At 44.8% G+C, this 21336-nt stretch overlaps 1 protein-coding gene across 1 annotated transcript in view; it reads left to right on the top strand.

Moving 5' to 3' along the window:
• Positions 1-21336, top strand: part of KIF3A (kinesin family member 3A) — a 407615-nt gene that overhangs the window by 374743 nt on the left and 11536 nt on the right. Inside the window, exons 14-16 of the mRNA XM_078775379.1 lie at positions 575-628; positions 1063-1131; positions 1680-1807. Coding sequence (XP_078631505.1) covers positions 575-628; positions 1063-1131; positions 1680-1807 — 251 coding nt within the window. The remainder of the gene's footprint in view (positions 1-574; positions 629-1062; positions 1132-1679; positions 1808-21336) is intronic.

Genomic DNA, 21336 nt, shown 5'->3' on the forward strand with positions numbered 1-21336 from the left:
GCACAGGAAGTCATTCCATATCATCATGTCTGTTGGCCATGAATTGCCCTTTTTTTCCCACCCGTAAGTCTTTTAATTTAAATAAATTCTGGAAAACCTACAAAGGATATGAATGGAGGCGGGAGAACTATCCGTATTTACTGGCCGTCAAAACAGTAAATTCTTATAACCAACAGATCTGTTTTGATGATAAATCAGGTGTATGAAACATTCTTCAATAACAAGAAGGATATCATGGAAAAACTTCGATGTTCCAGTTATCGCATCGAAATAGCCGGACTTTTGAACCACTCGAGCAGAAATGTTCCAAACTTTTGTCTTCAGAAAGCTGCTTTGCATCTGCTTTGCCATCAATGTTTTCACGGTCGCCTTCCTCTGCGATTGCCGGCCAACTTTCCCATGCGGCTCACACGGATATAGCAAGACGATGTAGTAAAACAGCTTGCTGCTGGACATCGGCTGAGCAACACACGTTCACTCAATGGGTTTTCTGCAGCACACTTATTCATTTTTGAAAGCGGCTAATGGCAGCCACCTTGTTTGTCTCTGCGCCCCTTGCTGACCTGTTCCCCAGGAAATGATTGAGAATTACGTACACTGGAATGAGGACATTGGGGAATGGCAACTGGTAAGTCATCTGGCATTAAATCTATTAAATGTACTTTATTGCACTGCTTTATTATCTAAAACTTGCAGATGGTGCACATAAAAACAAACACCATTGCTTTCCAGCTTGGAAAAACTTCAAAGAAGTTTGAGATTTGTGTTTCCTTAAATTATTGAATCGGTGTTGCGTTCGGGGCTTTAAGGGTAAGGCTCGTGTGAAATGGTCCTTGTCGAAGTTCAAAGACGCATGTAATATGTAAAATGGGAAGCATTTGATGAAAAAATGGCCTGCTGAGGAAAAGGCCGTTACTTGACCCAACCAGACGTAACAATCTGCCTCGATATTTTTGCCTTTTTTTCTTTTTTTTCGCTTTCCGTCGCCCTAGCATCTGTTGTTTCATGCGCCACCTTGTCACAGCTTATGCCCACTGCTCCCTACTCCGTGCATGCGTGCAGAAGTGTGTTGCGTACACCGGAAACAACATGAGAAAGCAGACGGCCGTGCCCGACAAGAAGGAGAAAGACGTGAGTCTCCCTCAAACCCACGCCCTCTTCTCATGCCGGGCCTTTGATTAGTGGCAGATGTCTCGAGCTCGGAGACGATGACCGACCGGGGTTTAGCTTCATGGTCTGGACACTCCGAACACGCATTGAACAGTTCAAATATTGCACTTGACTCCACTATTTCCCTTAATTTTCTTCTAAGAAGATGAACCCAAAAGATTGTATGATTATGCGACCTTTGAACCGGTGATTGCTGACACCCAGACAGTTAAACTGTCCTTTGTATCACAAATAGGTTTTTAAATCGAATTATAGAATCTGTTGTTGAATATTCTTTAATTTTTCAAAACTGCTCTAGATCTGTCCTTGATTCCTCCATCTAAAAATCCTGTTTTACATATGAGGAGAATATATTTCTTTTTTTTCCAAATAATCATCATAATTCACGGTCCTTTTATTTTTGCGGCAATGTCTGTAAATTGACAAATAAACATCCGTATCAAGCGTGCGGCTGTTCTGCTTGCCTGACTTAATATTGTCTAATACCTGGCCTACCTTTCCACCCGCAGCCCTTCGAGGTGGACCTGTCACACGTTTACTTTGCATATACCTCTGAGAGCCTTCAAAGGTCCCTTCTGAAAATGGAAAAGCCCAAGACACCTCGTGGGTCTAAGGGAAGGCCAAAGACGAGTCGCAAGTGAGTGCATGAAGTTGATTTTTTTTAATTTCTTTATACAAATTGATCGTTATATATAAATCATTAATATCATCAATCCGTCATTTTAATGACTGATGATTTCATTTTGACACTTTAGAATTTTCACACATGTTCAAATGTCGCTGTGAAACTCAGTTGCATGATTAGAGTTGATAGATTTGTTCAGTTTTCTTTTTTAGCTCATTTGGAAGACGAAAGATACACTTTAACAAAATGCCGATTTTTAAGATCTTCAGAGCATCCGCTACACGGCCTGTACCTTATACACGGCCCGAATTTAAGATCGTCAGAGCATCCGCGACACGGCCTGTACCTTATACACGGCCTCAGTGTGAAACCTGAAGATTCCTCAAGACTAATTGCTATTGAAGCCTCAGTGTGAAACCTGAATATTCCTCAAGACTAATTGATATTGAAGCCTCAGTGTGAAACCTGAAGATTCCTCAAGACTAATTGATATTGAAGCCTCAGTGTGAAACCTGAAGATTCCTCAAGACTAATTGATATTGAAGCCTCAGTGTGAAACCTGAAAATTCTTCAAGACTAATTGATATTGAAGCCTCAGTGTGAAACCTGAAGATTCCTCAAGACTAATTGATATTGAAGCCTCAGTGTGAAACCTCAAGATTCCTCAAGACTAATTGATATTGAAGCCTCAGTGTGAAACCTGAAGATTCCTCAAGACTAATTGATATTGAAGCCTCAGTGTGAAACCTGACTGTTATTACAAGTGACGGTTTTCAATTTTACATACCGGTACCGGTACGCAATGTAATGTCTTGGAACTTGGTGAAGCCTCTCGTTACCTTTGGGTGCTTCACATCACCTGGTATCTTCTTTGCAAGTTCACTTTTCAATGAGCTTTAATACCTTTGCAGATAAAACAAGACAGCGTATTTACCAATGCAGCACCTCACCAGGGTATTTGTCGAGACGAACCCTTTCACACAAATCAAAGCAAGGTTGTATCATAGCAGGGTTGTATCAAAGCCAGGGTCTGTTGATAAAACCCCGCTTTGATACAACCATGCTTTGATCCAACCCCGCTTTGATACAACCCCACTTTGATACAACCACGCTTTGATACAACCACGCTTTGATACAACCACGCTTTGATACAACCCCGCTTTGATACAACCACGCTTTGATACAACCCCGCTTTGATACAACCCCACTTTGATACAACCACGCTTTGATACAACCATGCTTTGATACAACCACGCTTTGATACAACCCCGCTTTGATACAACCCGGCTTTGATACAACCCCGCTTTGATACAACCCCACTTTGATACAACCCCGCTTGACTACAACCCCGCTTTGTTACAACCCCGCTTTGATAAAACCCCGCTTTGATACAACCATGCTTTGATCCAACCCCGCTTTGATACAACCCCACTTTGATACAACCACGCTTTGATACAACCACGCTTTGATACAACCCCGCTTTGATACAACCCGGCTTTGATACAACCCCGCTTTGATGCAACCCCACTTTGATACAACCCCGCTTGACTACAACCCCGCTTTGTTACAACCCCGCTTTGATACAACCCCACTTTGATACAACCCCGCTTGACTACAACCCCGCTTTGATACAACCCCGCTTTGATACAACCACGCTTTGATACAACCCCACTTTGATACAACCCGCTTTGATACAACCCCACTTTGATACAACCCCGCTTGACTACAACCCCGCTTTGATACAACCCCGCTTTGATAAAACCCCGCTTTGATACAACCATGCTTTGATCCAACCCCGCTTTGATACAACCCCGCTTTGATACAACCCCACTTTGATACAACCATGCTTTGATACAACCATGCTTTGATACAACCACGCTTTGATACAACCCCGCTTTGATACAACCCGGCTTTGATACAACCCCGCTTTGATACAACCCCACTTTGATACAACCCCGCTTGACTACAACCCCACTTTGTTACAACCCCGCTTTGATACAACCCCACTTTGATACAACCCCGCTTGACTACAACCCCGCTTTGATACAACCCCGCTTTGATACAACCCCGCTTTGATACAACCCCACTTTGATACAACCCGCTTTGATACAACCCCGCTTTGTTACAACCCCGCTTTGATACAACCCCGCTTTGATACAACCCCGCTTTGATACAACCCCGCTTTGATACAACCCCGCTTTGATACAACCCCGCTTTGATACAACCCCGCTTCGATACAACCCCGGCTTTGATACAACCCCGCTTTGATACAACCCCGCTGTAACAAAGCGGGGTTGTAACAAAGTAGGAAGACGAAGGAAACCGGTCATCACTGCCAGCAGTTATAAAGTGGTAGTTCTATTTAATACAAAAATAGATTTAATGAAGCGTTTTCATTCTGTAGCTCACAGCGTTGACTTGTTTACACAGCTTGTGGGACATCCCGCGAAGCGTTTTCATTGTGTAACATCTTGTTTATTTTAAAATCTTCTCAGAAACTTTCTCAGAAACCCCTGTGGGGCTATTTATTCAATATGTGACGTGCTTGAAAAATTTTATTATCAATAATTTATTTCCCCCTCAAAACGTCTGAATGAAAAATAATTCCGAGCAATCTCCATCCTTTAATAAATGCTCTTTTTAAGACATATTTCTGTTTGGCCTTACAATTTCAGAGTTCCCAAACAGTGTGATATTAACTTGTGGTGGTAAGTTCCATCACAGACCACACTGTCTTTTTACCTCCTCCACCGAAGGTCGATGGACGTTATGTTTTCACCCCTGTCAGTTTGTTACTTGGCAAAAAAACAAAAACGTTTTTTTTGACAAGTATGTTGATCACTCTGGTTTGTGTGTGTGTGTGTGTTTGCATTTGTTTGTGTGTGTGTTTGCATTTGTTTGTGTGTGTGTTTGCATTTGTTTGTGTGTGTGTTTGCATTTGTTTGTGTGTGTGTTTGCATTTGTTTGTGTGTGTGTTTGCATTTGTTTGTGTGTGTGTTTGCATTTGTGTGTGTGTTTGCATTTGTTTGTGTGTGTGTTTGCATTTGTTTGTGTGTGTGTTTGCATTTGTTTGTGTGTGTGTTTGTTTGTGTATTTTACTTAGCAAAAAAAAAAAAAAAACATTTTTGCGAGTATGTTGATCACTCCGGTTTGTGTTTTTGTTTGTGTGTGTGTGTGTTTGTGTGTTTGTCTGTCCGCTCACTTATACTTGCCTACAGGTTACAGTTATTAACCGATCTTCAAGAAACTTCAGCAAACAGTAGAGTTCGTGGTCCGACAAATTCCTATATTTTTTTTAGGTCAAAAGGTCAACCACTTTTTTTTGAATTTCTAAAATCCTCAATTTTCATCCGATTGACTTGAAATTTGAATAGGAATTACATATCAGCTGACTGAATTCAACCACTAAATATTTTTGAGATCAGCGCAGGTTAAAATGTCAACATAGGCCAAAGGTCAACTACTTTTTTTTGAATTTCTAAAATCCTCAATTTTTATCCGATTGACCTGAAATTTGAAGAGGATTTACATATCGGCTTACTGATTTCAACCACCAACTATTTTTGAGATGAACATAGGCCAAAAGGTGAACCACTTTTTTTTTAATTTCTAAAATCCTCAATTTTTATCCGATTGACCTGAAATTTGAAGAGAATTTACATATCGGCTAACTGATTTCAACCACCAACTATTTTTGAGATGAGCATAGGCCAAAAGGTGAACCACGTTTTTTTTTAATTTCTAAAATCCTCAATTTTTATCCGATTGACCTGAAATTTGAAGAGGATTTACATATCGGCTTACTGATTTCATCCACCAACTATTTTTGAGATGAACATAGGCCAAAGGTGAACCACTTTTTTTTTTAATTTCTAAAATCCTCAATTTTTATCCGATTGACCTGAAATTTGAAGAGGATTTACATATCGGCTAACTGATTTCATCCACCAACTATTTTTGAGATGAGCATAGGCCAAAAGGTGAACCACTTTTTTTTTTAATTTCTAAAATCCTCAATTTTTATCCGATTAACTTGAAATTTGAAAAGGATTTACATATCGGCTAACTGACTTCAACCACCCACTATTTTTGAAATCAACATAGGTCACAAGGTCAACATAGGCCAAAGATCAACAACAATTTCAAATTTCTAAAATCCTCAATTTTCATCCGATTGACCTGGAATTTGAATGTGATTTTCATATCGGCTAACTGAATTCAACCACCAACTATTTTTGAGATCAACGTAGGCCAAAAGGTAAACATAGGCCAAAGGTCAACCACTTTTTTCAAATTTCTAAAATCCTCAATTTTAATCCGATTGATTTGAAATTTGAATGGGATTTACATATCAGCAAACTGAATTCAATCACCGACTATTTTTGAAATCAACGTAGGTCATAAGGTCAACAACAATTTCAAATTTCTAAAATCCTTAATTTTCATCCGATTCACTTGAAATTTGAAAAGGATTTACGTATCGGCTAACTGACTTCAACCACCAACTATTTTTGAGATCAACATAGGTCACAAGGTCAACATAGGCCAAAGATCAACAACAATTTCAAATTTCTAAAATCCTCAATTTTCATCCGATTGACCTGGAATTTGAATGTGATTTTCATATCGGCTAACTGAATTCAACCACTAACTATTTTTGAGATCAGCGCAGGCCAAAAGGTCACCATAGGCCAAAGGTCAACCACTTTTTTCAAATTGCTGGAATCCTCAATTTTCATCCATTGTCTTGAAATTTGAATAGCATTTTCATATCAGCGAACTGAATTCAACTTTCTGTCTTGTTTGTGAATTGTCTGTCTGTTTGTTTGTCATTTGCGTACAGGTCACAATTCTACACTGATCATGAAACTTCACCAGGTTGTAGAGGTAGTGACCACTGAGAAGCCTATTGATTTTGAGGTGACTTCATGTCAAAGGTCATCTTGAGGTCAAATTTCTAAAATCGTTATTTTTCTTCCAATTGACTTGAAAATTTAACAGCATTTGCATATTGAGTCACTGAATTGTGAAACCAACTATTTTTAAGGTCAAAAGGTCATTTTCGTCTAAAAAATCATCAATTTTCATCTGATTAATATGAAAATTAAAGGCAATTGCATAGTACATCACTGAATTGGGAAACCAACAATATTTAAGGTCAAAGGGTCAAAGGTCAACTCCAGGTCAAGCTTCTAAAATCATAAATTTTCATCTTTAAAATAATCAATTTTCATCTTATTGGCCTGAGCATTAATCAAGATCGTTAATTTTATTCTTGATGAAATGGACAAGTCGATGTATCTGTGGCAACTTTTTTTGAGCAGTGGGAGGTGGATCTTGCAAGTATTGTGCTCTGCACGATGCCTTACTTGTTTCTTTCTTTGTTTGTTTGTGAACAAGATATCTGAAAAAGATGCGGACGGATTCGGACGAAATTTGGTGGAGAGGTTGGGTATGTGACAAGGACGAAACTATTAGATTTTTGTGAAGATCCGGATCCAGATATGGATCCGAGAATTTTTTAAGTGATTCTTCAACATTGGGAGATGGGGAAAAATAATATATAGCATGGTATTTCAAAAGGTGTGGATGACTTGTTCCAAAAGTTGGTGGATGAGTTGGTTATGCGGTAAGAAGAAGCCGATTCGATTTTGGTTCAGGTCCCAATCCAGATGTGGCCTATGAGTGGGATACAAAACGTAAACTGTTCAGCCTGACGGATGTATTCTCTCTCCCGAGTATTGTTCTTGTTTACATCGTGACAGGCCAACTGGCCAGTCTGTATGCAGGTTGTGAACATTAAAGATCATCCCGTGATATGTTTTAAAGAGTCGGCTGTTTTATGCCATTCGACCAACCAAAGTCCTTGCTTGGCGTTACCTATAAAAGTAACACCACCCGCATAGAGGAAGTGCAAGAAAGAAGAAAATATATTCGTAAGAAAAAAGAAGTAAATAAGGAGAATAGAAAATGGAAGAGTAATGAAGAAGACAGTATATAAAGTAGTTATATTGTGCCAAGTTGAACAAGGCACGCACACTAAATCACTGGTGTGTGCAAACCTCCATAATAACTTCCGCTCCATGTGACCGTTCATCCTGGCAGCGTTTTCCTTTCTACGCGTTCAGATGCCATCAAACGCACCCATTCTCGCCATGAGGTGAATGTAAAATCGAATTTGAGGGCCAAAATACTGTCACCTCATTGCAATCCTTTCTTCACAATAGTTGTTATTTTAAGGCAAAGCCTGCAATAATTATATTGATGGATAGATTTTGAAGTAGCAGATAAAATATGGACGAGAGATCCTCCAATATGGCTTTACATGTTTTCACACACAGTAGCAATACAAAAAATGTTGTTACGCATATATTCAGAGGACAATTCTAGTTTGGGATCGCCTATGAAAGCTTATTTGGGATTAATATTACTTCCTGAGTTTGTGAAGGCCCTTGTTCTGCTATTGTTCCCAAACACCAGCTTGCCTTTGAAGTGGCATTCCTACGGTGCTAGGTGAACTCTCAGTTGCTTTTTATAACTATGGAAAACTCTTTCTCCTTCGTATTGCTTTACTAATGTTTGGCATATCTTGAGGGAAAAAGAAGAGGTGTACTGCTTTTGGAGGAATTCTCACCAATTACTTTTACACCTCACTTCTCTACTGGAACAGACCTTCCTGAGATGAATGCCACGTGATGCTGCAACATTTCCAGGACTTGCTCCACTTGGCTACACCTCTCCCTTTCAATAATAAATTGAATGCAGATGGGGAAGAGCGCAGACAGCAGGACGAACAGGGTTTTGATTGTGGAGCATGAATTCTTTTTGAGCAGCTGCGACTCCGTACTGTGTTATTAACCTTGCGACCGATGAAGGAAAAACAATGATTGGCACAAAGAGAAAAGCGCCTTCCAACAGAAACCCACTTGTACTTCAGCATCAGCCGTCCTGCTGCCAGTGCGGTCACAACTAAAGGCAGGCCGTGGCATTTATTTCCTTTTCGACGAATGTGTGCAACCACCTGCTGCACTCTCTTTTCCAATCAACTCCACACTCCATAATCTCTACAGGTGGGCAGAAAATAGAAATGTGCTTGTTCGACAATTGTGGGACAGTTTTACTTGGGGAGTACAAAAGGTTCTAGCATCATTATCATGGGTGAAACTCCTTCCGTATAGCACGGAACTCAGTATCTTTGTAATGACCCACACGGAGCTTTCCGTATTTTTGCCATCAGAAAACCATGGCGCCATTTTGAGGATATTGAGGTGCTATTCCGATATGCTGATTCGTGTCTTATCCGTGCAGATTCGCGTGGACGTTATCTGGGTACAAGAGCTTGCAAGCTCGTTACCGTGATCAGATGTCCGAACGTCTGTGTACGTCTGTAAATACGGAAATAGCGTCCATTGCTGGAGTTTTGCATCACCCTTCCCCCCTATGAACTTCACGGGAAATATCGAAGTGTCGCATTTACATTTCATGGAAAGACAAGATTCTGCTGAACACAAAACCCAATAATGTCTGTTGCTTTGTGATCACTTCGATACGAGACCAACTAGATGGTATTCATAGAATACTTACCCTGCGCAGTCAACTTATTGCAAGCCAACTCCTGTGTTTTTTAACATTTTTTTTCTTTGATCCAATATGGCTGCCAGACCACGTGAGCGATGACATCATAAATTTATATTCTCTAATATAATTGTTGCATAGATCATGCTCAATACATTTCAAACTGATCAGACTAAGTGTTGTCCCTGTCGAATTATGACGTCATAATTAGGGCATCAATGACATCATCGTTAACAACACCTATTCCCCTTATGGAGTTATTTACAATGAGCCATGTTTCAATTTTTTCTATGGAGTGGATTGGGAGATATAGAGGTGTAACGTTTTTCCAAGATGGCGCCTGTACCACATGACCTATGACGTCATGATTATCATTAAAATATTCTAAAGGAGGAGTCGCTCCCATGGTGAAAATTTCGTGTCTATCAGACCAACAGTTGCTGAAAAAAAATCCATAATGATCAGATAAGCGTTGTATTTGTCAAATTATGACGTCATTATTACGGTACTGATGACATCAGCATTAACATATCTTATTCCCCATGGGGAGTACTTGGCAATGAGCCATGTTTCAATTTTTTCCATGGAGTGGTTTCGGAGATATAGAGGTGCAACTTTTTTCGATTGTTTTCCAAGATGGCGTCTGTACCACGTGACCAATGACGTCATAATTATCATTTTAAAAATTATACAGGGGTGTACTTTACAATGAGCCATTTTTCAACTTTTTCCATGAAGCGGTTTTGGAGATATAGAGGTGTAACGTTTTTCCAAGATGGCGTCCGTACCACGCGACATATGACGTCATAATTATCAGCAAAAACATCTGCAGCCAGAGGCGCTCCTCCGGTAAAATCTCGTGGCAATCGGACCAACGGTTGTGGAGAAAATGAATTTTAAAAATGCAAACACGGCACACGTCCATACCTGAATGCTTAACCCCGCTTTTCTCTTCGCGAGCGCAGGGTAATTACACAATATAAACACACCGTAGAATGTACAGTAACTGTTGACCATAAACTGAAGCATATTGATCAATATGGACACATTGTATAAACTATAAAACATTAACTGTTTAGAAATGTTTAAACACTTGCTTGTATAATTCTGACTCGTAGTGGTTTGTCTCTGAATAAACCAGCAGTCGTCCCCCATAATATTGGGGTTTAAACCCCCCTGATAGCGTGTCTCCATTGTGCTGATATCTTGGTGGAACCTCTCACAATACTCATCACTCACTTCACGGAGATTGGCTGATATTGGGGTTTAAACCCCTTGATAACACGTATCCATTGTGCTGATATCTTGGTGGAACCTCTCATAGTCAACTGCGAATTTGCTCATGATGCAACACTCCTTACCCCAACCACGCCTGGTGTTGAGAGGGCATCCGAGAAAACCAGTTATCAATGGAGACCATGGCCTATCATCTAGCATTCCCCCTAACCAGGCCTGGTGCTGAGAAGGCATCCACGAAAACCAGTTATCAATGGAGACCTTGGCCTATCATCTAGCATTCCGCCTAACCAGGCCTGGTGTTGAGAGGGCATCCGAGAAAACCAGTTATCAATGGAGACCTTGGCCTATCATCTAGAATTCCCCCAACCACGCCTGGTGCTGAGAGGGCATCCACGCAAACCAGTTATCAATGGAGACCTTGGCCTATCATCTAGCATTCGCCCAACCACGCCTGGTGCTGAGAGGGCATCCACGCAAACCAGTTATCAATGGAGACCTTGGCCTATCATCTAGCATTCCCCCTAACCAGGCCTGGTGTTGAGAGGGCATCCACGAAAACCAGTTATCAATAGAGACCTTGGCCTGTCATCTAGCATTCCCCCAACCAGGCCTGGTGCTGAGAGGGCATCCACGAAAACCAGTTATCAATGGAGACCTTGGCCTATCATCCACGAAAACATCCACGAAAACCCTAACCAGGCCTGGTGTTGAGAGGGCATCCACGAAAACCAGTTATCAATAGAGACCTTGGCCTGTCATCTAGCATTCCCCCAACCAGGCCTGGTGCTGAGAGGGCATCCACGAAAACCAGTTATCAATGGAGACCTTGGCCTATCATCTAGCATTCCCCCAACCACGCCTGGTGCTGAGAGGGCATCCACGAAAACCAGTTATCAATGGAGACCTTGGCCTATCATCTAGCATTCCCCCAACCATGCCTGGTGCTGAGAGGGCATCCACGAAAACCAGTTATCAATGGAGACCTTGGCCTATCATCTAGCATTCCCCCAACCACGCCTGGTGCTGAGAGGGCATCCAAGAAAACCAGTTATCAATGGAGACCTTGGCCTATCATCTAGCATTCCCCCAACCAGGCCTGGTGCTGAGAGGGCATCCAAGAAAACCAGTTATCAATGGAGACCTTGGCCTATCATCTAGCATTCCCCCAACCACGCCTGGTGCTGAGAGGGCATCCAGAAAACCAGTTATCAATGGAGACCTTGGCCTGTCATCTAGCATTCCCCCTAACCAGGCCTGGTGTTGAGAGGGCATCCACGAAAACCAGTTATCAATGGAGACCTTGGCCTATCATCTAGCATTCCCCCAACCAGGCCTGGTGTTGAGAGGGCATCCAAGAAAACCAGTTATCAATGGAGACCTTGGCCTGTCATCTAGCATTCCCCCTAACCAGGCCTGGTGTTGAGAGGGCATCCACGAAAACCAGTTATCAATCGAGACCTTGGCCTATCATCTAGCATTCCCCCAACCAGGCCTGGTGTTGAGAGGGCATCCAAGAAAACCAGTTATCAATGGAGACCTTGGCCTGTTATCTAGCATTCCCCCTAACCAGGCCTGGTGTTGAGAGGGCATCCATGAAAACCAGTTGTCAATGGAGACCTTGGCCTGTCATCTAGCATTCCCCCAACCAGGCCTGGTGTTGAGAGGGCATCCAAGAAAACCAGTTATCAATGGAGACCTTGGCCTGTTATCTAGCATTCCCCCTAACCAGGCCTGGTGTTGAGAGGGCATCCACGAAAACCAGTTATCAATGGAGACCTTGGCCTATCATCTAGCATTCCCCCAACCACGCCTGGTGCTGAGAGGGCATCCACGAAAACCAGTTATCAATGGAGACCTTGGCCTGTTATCTAGCATTCCCCCTAACCAGGCCTGGTGTTGAGAGGGCATCCATGAAAACCAGTTATCAATGGAGACCTTGGCCTATCATCTAGCATTCCCCCAACCACGCCTGGTGCTGAGAGGGCATCCACGAAAACCAGTTATCAATGGAGACCTAGGCCTATCATCTAGCATTCCCCCAACCACGCCTGGTGTTGAGAGGGCATCCATGAAAACCAGTTATCAATGGAGACCTAGGCCTATCATCTAGCATTCCCCCTAACCAGGCCTGGTGCTGAGAGGGCATCCACGCAAACCAGTTATCAATGGAGACCTTGGCCTATCATCTAGCATTCCCCAAACCAGGCCTGGTGCTGAGAGGGCATCCACGCAAACCAGTTATCAATGGAGACCTTGGCCTGTCATCTAGCATTCCCCCAACCAGGCTCTTGGTAACTGGAAGAGAAGGAATACACGAAGAGAATACCTGTTGTTGGTGGGAAGACTGAATCTTTAATTCAATTTGTCTACCTCACTTCAACTACAATTTGTCTACCTCAATTTGTCTACCTCACTTCAACGACAATTTGTCTACCTCAATTTGTCTACCTCACTACAACTACAATTTGTCTACTTCAATTTGTCTACCTCAAAGTTATCTTCTTTTCAATTAAAGGAAGATGGAAAAGATATATGGAAATGCTGTTGAATACAGAGAATGAATGGGATGGCAACATGAAGAGTCACCCAGTTTTAGGACCAGCAGAGAAGATAACCGAGAAGGAAGTTGAGGAAGCGATAAAAGCAATGAAGAGTAGAAAAGCGGGAGGGCCAACGGGAGTTGTGGGAGATATGTTGAAGGCAGCAGGAAGTTGGGGTGTGAAGAGAATGACAGAGATCTGTAATCTGGTGGTGAAAGAAGGCCGCATTCCAGTGCATTGGAAACTGAGTACCCTCGTCCCTCTATACAAGGGGAAAGGTGACCCTCTGGAGTGTGGCTCGTACCGAGCGATAAAGTTATTGGAGCATGGAATGAAGGTATTGGAAAGGGTGTTGGAGAGGAGGATAAGGAAGAAAGTGAAGATTGACGAAATGCAGTTTGGATTCATGCCAGGAAGAGGAACGACAGACGCGCTCTTTATTGTGAGGCAGTTGCAGGAGAAGGACATGGAGAAGAGGAAGAAGTTGTTTCTTGGGTTTGTTGATCTGGAGAAAGCATTCGAAAGGGTTCCACGCAAAGTATTGACATGGGCATTGAGGAAGTTAGGAGTGGAGGAATGGTTGATCAGAGTAGTGATGGCAATGTACAAAAGAGCGCGCACAGCTGTAAGGACGAAGGATGAGAACAGTGGTGAGTTTGAGGTGAAGGTGGGAGTGCATCAGGGGTCGGTACTAAGTCCACCACTATTTGTAGCTGTGATGGAGGTGCTGGCTCAGAACGTAAAGGAGGTTTTACCATGGGAGTTGTTGTATGCAGATGATCTGGTGTTGATTGCAGAAAGTATGGATGGACTGAAGAAAAAGATGAACAAGTGGAAGGAATGTATGGAGACAAAAGGTCTGAAGGTGAATATCGGAAAGACGAAGGTGATGGCAAGTGGTAAAGCATGTGGTGAGGTGGAAAGAACTGGGAAGTTGCCGTGTGCTGTGTGCAGGAAGGGTGTCGGATTGAACTCCATTCAGTGTACAATGTGCGCTGAGTGGGTTCATCAAAAATGTAGTGGTCTGAGAGGGTCATTTACCAGTGTGGCAGCCACATTCAAATGTAAGGTGTGCACAGAGGGAGCTGCAGATGGAGGAAATGTTGAGTTGGATCTTGGAGACGGCGTGAAGCTGGAAGGTGTGAAAACATTTTGCTACCTCGGTGACATGCTGAATGGAGAAGGTGGATCAGACTCGGCAACGGTTGCTCGAGTGAGATGTGCATGGAAGAAGTTTCGGGAACTGAGTGGCGTGCTGACGAGGAGGGGAGTGGCGTTGAAGCTGAAGGGAAAGGTGTATGCTGCATGTGTGAGAAGTGTTATGATTTATGGGAGCGAGACATGGATAATGAACATAGAGCAGCAACGAAAGCTGGAAAGGGTGGAAATGCGAATGGTTCGACGGATGTGCGGAGTATCGTTGAGAGAGAGGAAGACAAATGATGAATTGCGAAAGATGATGGGAATAGAGCCTGTGATTGATACCGTGAAGAGGAACAGGTTGAGATGGTTTGGTCATGTGTTGAGGAAGGCTGAAAGTGACTGGTTGAGAAGAGTGATGGAAATGAATGTAGAAGGAAGTAGAGGACGGGGAAGACCGAGAAAGACTTGGCTGAAGATGGTGGAAGAAGAAATGCGGGCAAGGGGGTTAACAAGGAGAGATGCAGAAAATAGGGCAAAATGGAGAAGATTGTCATGGGGACCGCAAGGCTAACCCCCGCTCTAGCAGGGAAAATGGCCTTAAAATGCATGTTGTTGTGTTGTTGTACCTCACTTCAGATCTGTGATCAAGTCATCAGGAAGGATTGGCTCAGACATCGAAAAGTTAATTGTACAGACATCGAGAGCTTTGGGTGATCTTTGTAAGGAAGTGTCCATGGAAAATAACCTGAGAGGGAACACTAAATACAATGTGTATGTGACATGTGCTGTGCTGTCAGTATTATTATATGGTTTTGAATATTGGACGTTCCCCCACACCTCCCCCCACACCTCCCCCCACATCCACCCACAACCCTCTCCCCCCACACCTCTCCCCCCACACCTCTCCCCCCACACTCTCTCTCCCCACACTCTCTCCCCCCACACTCTCTCCCCCCACACCTTTCCCCCCCACAGCCCTCCCCCCACACCTCTCCCCCCACAACCCTCTCCTCACACCACTCCCCCCACACCTCTCCCCCCACACCTCTCCCCCACACCTCTCCCCCCACACCTCTTCCCCTCACCTCTCCCCCCACACCTCTCCCCCCACACCTCTCCCCCCACACCCCTCCCCCCACAACCCTCTCCCCACAACCCTCTCCCCCCAAACCTCTCCCCCTACAACCCTCTCCCCCCACACCTCTCCCCCTCACCTCTCCCCCCAAACCTCTCCCCCCACACCCCTCCCTCCACACCTCTCCCCCCACAACCCTCTCCCCCCACAACCCTCTCCCCCCACACCCCTCCCTCCACACCTCTCCCCCCAAACCTCTCCCGCCACACCCCTCCCCCCACAACCCTCTCTCCTCAAACCTCTCCCCCCACAACCCTCTCCCCCCACAACCCTCTCCCCCCAAACCTCTCACCCCCACACCCCTTCTCCATCCCCCTCACAAGCAAATGAGAAGGTTACATTGCAGATGCTTATATACTTGAGTAGGCATCTCTAACAGTCGACAGTCCACTCACCGTAGTGCCACAATAACTGAGGCAATGATGGGGGGGGGGGGGGGGGGGGGGGACACCAGCAGGAGCAAAACAGTAGAAAGAGCAGGAGGCAAAGTCACTAAATGCCACCTAGAGTGGTTCGGCCATCTTGCCCACATACCTCCCATTGCAGACAGGTCGGTGGTCTCTCGATTTTCCACAGCCTCCCTTCTGGTCTTTCACCCTCTGCTCTTTCCATGCTTGTTCCCCCCTGCCCCCCATTCCCCAGATTTCTGCAGGGCTCACACAGTCCACCATCAATCCTCTTCTCATGAAACTCTCAAAATCCAGGAGCACTGTTCACCTCCACTTATTTGTTCTTTTTCCCCACCTGTGGAATCAACTACCACATTATTTTCAATCTCATTCTTCCCTCCAGATCTTCAGGACAGATGATCACCACCATCTCAGATCATTCCCCATCAAAACCATGATCTTTTCAACCCCTGTTAGCCCATCCCTCCCCCCCCGCCCCCCCTACAAGCCCATCTCCTTCTAAAGTTCCAGCTTTTCCTTCATGAGAGTTTGCTTCTGTATCCATCTTGTCCACCCCTGCATCCTCCCCTACCACTCTTTCCTCCCAACTTCCCTTATTTGTCCAAATCGCCCTCTACTTTGTCCTTTAACCCAGCTGTTGGTGTTTCTCCCCTTTTTCTGCTGTTCCTTTTGTTCTATTGCGTCCTGATCCATTCAGTGTTTTAGCTCTTCCATGAGCCTTGACCTTGTATACCAACATTTTTGGTTATGTCTCCGAAATAACATCACAGAGTAGGCCATCCATCCATAAACATTTGAATAAAACAGCTTCTATTCAAACTACCCGACCGATTATGAACCAAATTTCGTACGTCGCCTTCGACACGGTCTGGCACCCCGCTCTGCTCACCAAACTCTCCTCCTTTGGTATCCATGGAAATCTCCACGCATGGTTGGCGGACTTCCTCTCTAGTCGTCGTCAACGTGTGGCCCTGAATGGGTTTCTCTCATCTCCTCTTCCTGTTCAGGCTGGAGTTCCCCAAGGCAGTGTTCTGGGCCCCGTGCTTTTTCTGGTCTTTATCAATGATCTCTCTGACTCTCTTAAAAATCCTCTCTATCTCTTTGCTGATGACTCCACTCTCTGCCGCTCCATTCCTCATCCCTCAGATCGGCAGTCTGCAGCCTCCTCACTCTCTGAAGACTTGGACAAAATCACAGACTGGTCAAACAAGTGGAACATGTCTTTCAATCCTGACAAATCTCACACTCTTACAATGTCTCTCCGAAAAGATCGACTGGACAACCCTCCCATCTACTTTCTCAACAATCCTCTCCAAGAAGTTCTGTCGCTCAAGCTTTTGGGTCTCACTATCTGCCATGATCTTTCTTGGGAAAACCACATTTCCAAGCTGGCCTCCAAAGCCAGTCGCCGACTGGGCATCCTCCGTCGTGCGAAGTCCTTCCTCGGCACACCTGAGCTCCTCACCACATACAAGGCTTTCATCCGCAGCTCAATGGAATTCTGTTCTCCCCTCTGGGCTGGTGCTCCTGCCTCACACCTAGCTCGGCTTCACGCTGTTGAAACCAAAGCTTTCAGAATTATTGGAATCTCCCGCGATGAAGCTATCTCTGAGGGCCTTTCACTCACTCACCGCAGGCAGGTAGGTGGTCTTTCTGTCTTCTACCGACTCCTCTCCGGCCTTGCACCCCCAGCTCTCTCTGTGCTCTGTCCCCCAAATATTCCTACAGGTCGCACAAGATCTGCCAGCAGCCCTCTGATGGTTAAACTGCCGAAATCTCGGCTCTCTGCTCACCTTCACTCTTTCATTCCTCTTTTCTCCCGCCTCTGGAACAAACTCCCTCACTCCCTTCAATCCCACTCCTCCCTCCAGGTCTTTAAAACAGCTGTTCACCACCATCTCTTATCTTCCCCCATCCAAAACCTTGATCTTTTCTACCCCCGCTAATTCACCCCAGATCCACCTTGTTTGAAATTCCAACTTCTTTCCTGGAAGTCCTGGCAGTGTCCATATGTTTTATACCTCTCCCACCCCCCCTTCCCATGCCCCTCCCCCCCAAAGCCCCTCGCCCTCTCTCAGATCTCTCGATGTCTCCATGTCTCTCGGTCCCTGCTCTCAAATGTTGTGTTTGTGTCCTTCCCCCTCTCTCCCCATCTTGTCTACCGCTCCCGATGTTATATGTTTTATGTGTCGGTTTGTCTTTCTGTGTGATTAATGTTCGCTCTTTCACGAGCCTCGATCTTGTATACAAAAAAAAAAAAAAAAAGACAGTGCGGTTTCATGGGATTGTGCTCCCCATCTGGATGCGCCTTCAATAAAGAGGTTAAAAGGGGGGTTTTGCCCCAAATATTGGAATTTCATTCAAAAATCCTCTTCTCAGAAACTGCAGACAGATGCAGACCAAACTCTCCACGAGGCATCGTGACCAAGCCCTAACCTTAAGTTGTGCTCCACATGGTCGTGTCCCCCCGGAAATGGGACCACGGGCCCTCTCCACAAATCCCTCATTTTCACTGAAACATCTTCATCGTCACAACTACCTGAGCAATATGGACCAAATTTGGTACAATGCATCAGGACAGTAGGATCTCATGGGGTTGTGCTCCCCATCCGGATCCAGCCCCTATTAGAAGCTGAAAAGGGAGTTTTGCCTCAAAATCAGGTAATTTATTTTATAATCTTCTTATAAACCGTGGGGAAAGTCCCCCACGGGCTATTTTAATTTTTACGGTGTAGCCCATCGGGCAAAGCCGTCTAGAACAGTTTGTGCGTCTGTATGTATGTATGTCCCCTCAAACATATACCAATCAGGGCTGAGGATCTGGTCACATGACAGGGTGATGTGATTACATCTGATGTCATTACGGCGTACGCGGCTAACTCTCCACACACCGCCATTTTGATTTATATGCCGTTCATGCAGAACATATCGTCGAACCTGTCATATATCACAATCTCCATGTTCTATCTTTACGTTTTTCATTCTGTGTGAAACACAAACAAACCGATTGTTAAAATGACCATTAAATATCGAAAGCATCGGGGTTACGTCTCTTCCAACAAAACAGTACGTATAGGCCTTAGGCTTTATGCCTCATCTTCGGGCCGTTTCGGACAAATTAAGTCCAGATTTCTTAATGCAGTCGTGTATCGTTTCAGTAATATAGTTTTCGTAATAATAATAATGATATAGTAAATATAACAATAACACTTTAATCCAAATGTTGTGAATTGAAAGTTAATGGATTGAAGTGGTGTATGGTTCATGAATCTATGATAAGCGGTGCACGGTACTAACAACCGCGGAGGTAAAGAATTCGCCTCGGTTTTTTTATAGCATGTTATTAACCCAACCCTTGTGGGGTATATAGATTACAGTAGATCTTCCCTCAGTTCTATCAGTAGAACTTACCTCACGGATGACGGGATTCCTCCAAATTTCTTCGTTTAATGTTATAAGCAACATTAGCGACTGTTTAAAAAGCTAATCATACGTGTTTGTAGTTTATAATATTTTACAAGCCCGGCTACGCCGCTGTTAGACTTTCGGTCTTGCTTTGTTGTACACCAAAAGCGATTCATTTTGTGTGGTACATCAGCTTCCTCAACCTCCTGTTAGTGTGGGGACCACGGGCTATCTCAAATCCCGTTTGCATGTTACTAACCATGTCCAAGGGCCCGCCACACTAATGGAGGGTTAAAAGGGTATTCCCGAAAATAGGGTGAGGCGTTACAATTCGAAAAGATTAAAGTGCCAGAGGACAAGTGGTACGAGCTGGTAATTTTATCTCGGACAAGGTGGCATGCCATTGACCGTCCAGGCCTGGAAAGAAACCCTTGTAGAGAAACGAAATAACAAACACCTGAAGAGCAAGCACACCTGGTTATAAAGCAGCAAAATGTATGGGAACATTCAGAAGCGAAAGTGACAATAAGAGATATAAACATACATCAGAGAGATTGAAACGTTCTCGTGATCAGCATGGTGCCATGGTGCCCAATATGCCCAATATGCCCCATATAACAGATGCTTCCACAGCAATGGACGACTCTCGGTGCACTCATGCACACCCAAACAACAACTCTCGGTGCACTCATGCACACCCAAACAACAACTCTCGGTGCACTCATGCACACCCAAACAACAACTCTCGGTGCACTCACGCACACCCAAACAACAACTCTCGGTGCACTCACGCACACCCAAACCACAACTCTCGGTGCACTCACGCACACCCAAACAACAACTCTCGGTGCACTCATGCACACCCAAACAACAACTCTCGGTGCACTCATGCACACCCAAACAACAACTCTCGGTGCACTCATGCGCACCCAAACAACAACTCTCGGTGCACTCATGCACACCCAAACAACAACTCTCGGTACACTCATGCACACCCAAACAACAACTCTCGGTGCACTCATGCACACCCAAACAACAACTCTCGGTGCACTCACACACACCCAAACAACAACTCTCGGTGCACTCACACACACCCAAACAACAACTCTCGGTGCACTCACGCACACCCAAACAACAACTCTCGGTGCACTCACGCACACCCAAACAACAACTCTCGGTGCACTCATGCACACCCAAACAACAACTCTCGGTGCACTCATGCACACCCAAACAAGAACTCTCGGTGCACTCATGCACACCCAAACAACAACTCTCGGTGCACTCAAGCACACCCAAACAACAACTCTCGGTGCACTCAAGCGCACCCAAACAACAACTCTCGGTGCACTCATGCACACCCAAACAACAACTCTCGGTGCACTCATGCACACCCAAACAACAACTCTCGGTGCACTCAAGCACACCCAAACAACAACTCTCGGTGCACTCACGCACACCCAAACCACAACTCTCGGTGCACTCATGCACACCCAAACAACAACTCTCGGTGCACTCACGCACACCCAAACAACAACTCTCGGTGCACTCAAGCACACCCAAACAACAACTCTCGGTGCACTCATGCACACCCAAACAACAACTCTCGGTGCACTCACGCACACCCAAACAACAACTCTCGGTGCACTCACGCACACCCAAACAACAACTCTCGGTGCACTCACGCACACCCAAACAACAACTCTCGGTGCACTCATGCACACCCAAACAACAACTCTCGGTGCACTCACGCACACCCAAACAACAACTCTCGGTGCACTCACGCACACCCAAACAACAACTCTCGGTGCACTCACGCACACCCAAACAACAACTCTCGGTGCAATCATGCACACCCAAACAACAACTCTCGGTGCACTCACGCACACCCAAACAACAACTCTCGGTGCACTCACGCACACCCAAACAACAACTCTCGGTGCACTCACGCACACCCAAACAACAACTCTCGGTGCACTCACGCACACCCAAACAACAACTCTCGGTGCACTCACGCACACCCAAACAACAGTGACATATTCCTACGAACTGAACTTTGTTCTCGCCTATTCGGGGTGGCATGGCGTGGCGGTAGCT

The sequence above is a fragment of the Myxine glutinosa genome, chromosome 4, assembly GCF_964187855.1.
Source record: "Myxine glutinosa chromosome 4, kmMyxGlut1.1, whole genome shotgun sequence".
Classification (NCBI taxonomy): Eukaryota; Metazoa; Chordata; class Myxini; order Myxiniformes; family Myxinidae; genus Myxine; species Myxine glutinosa.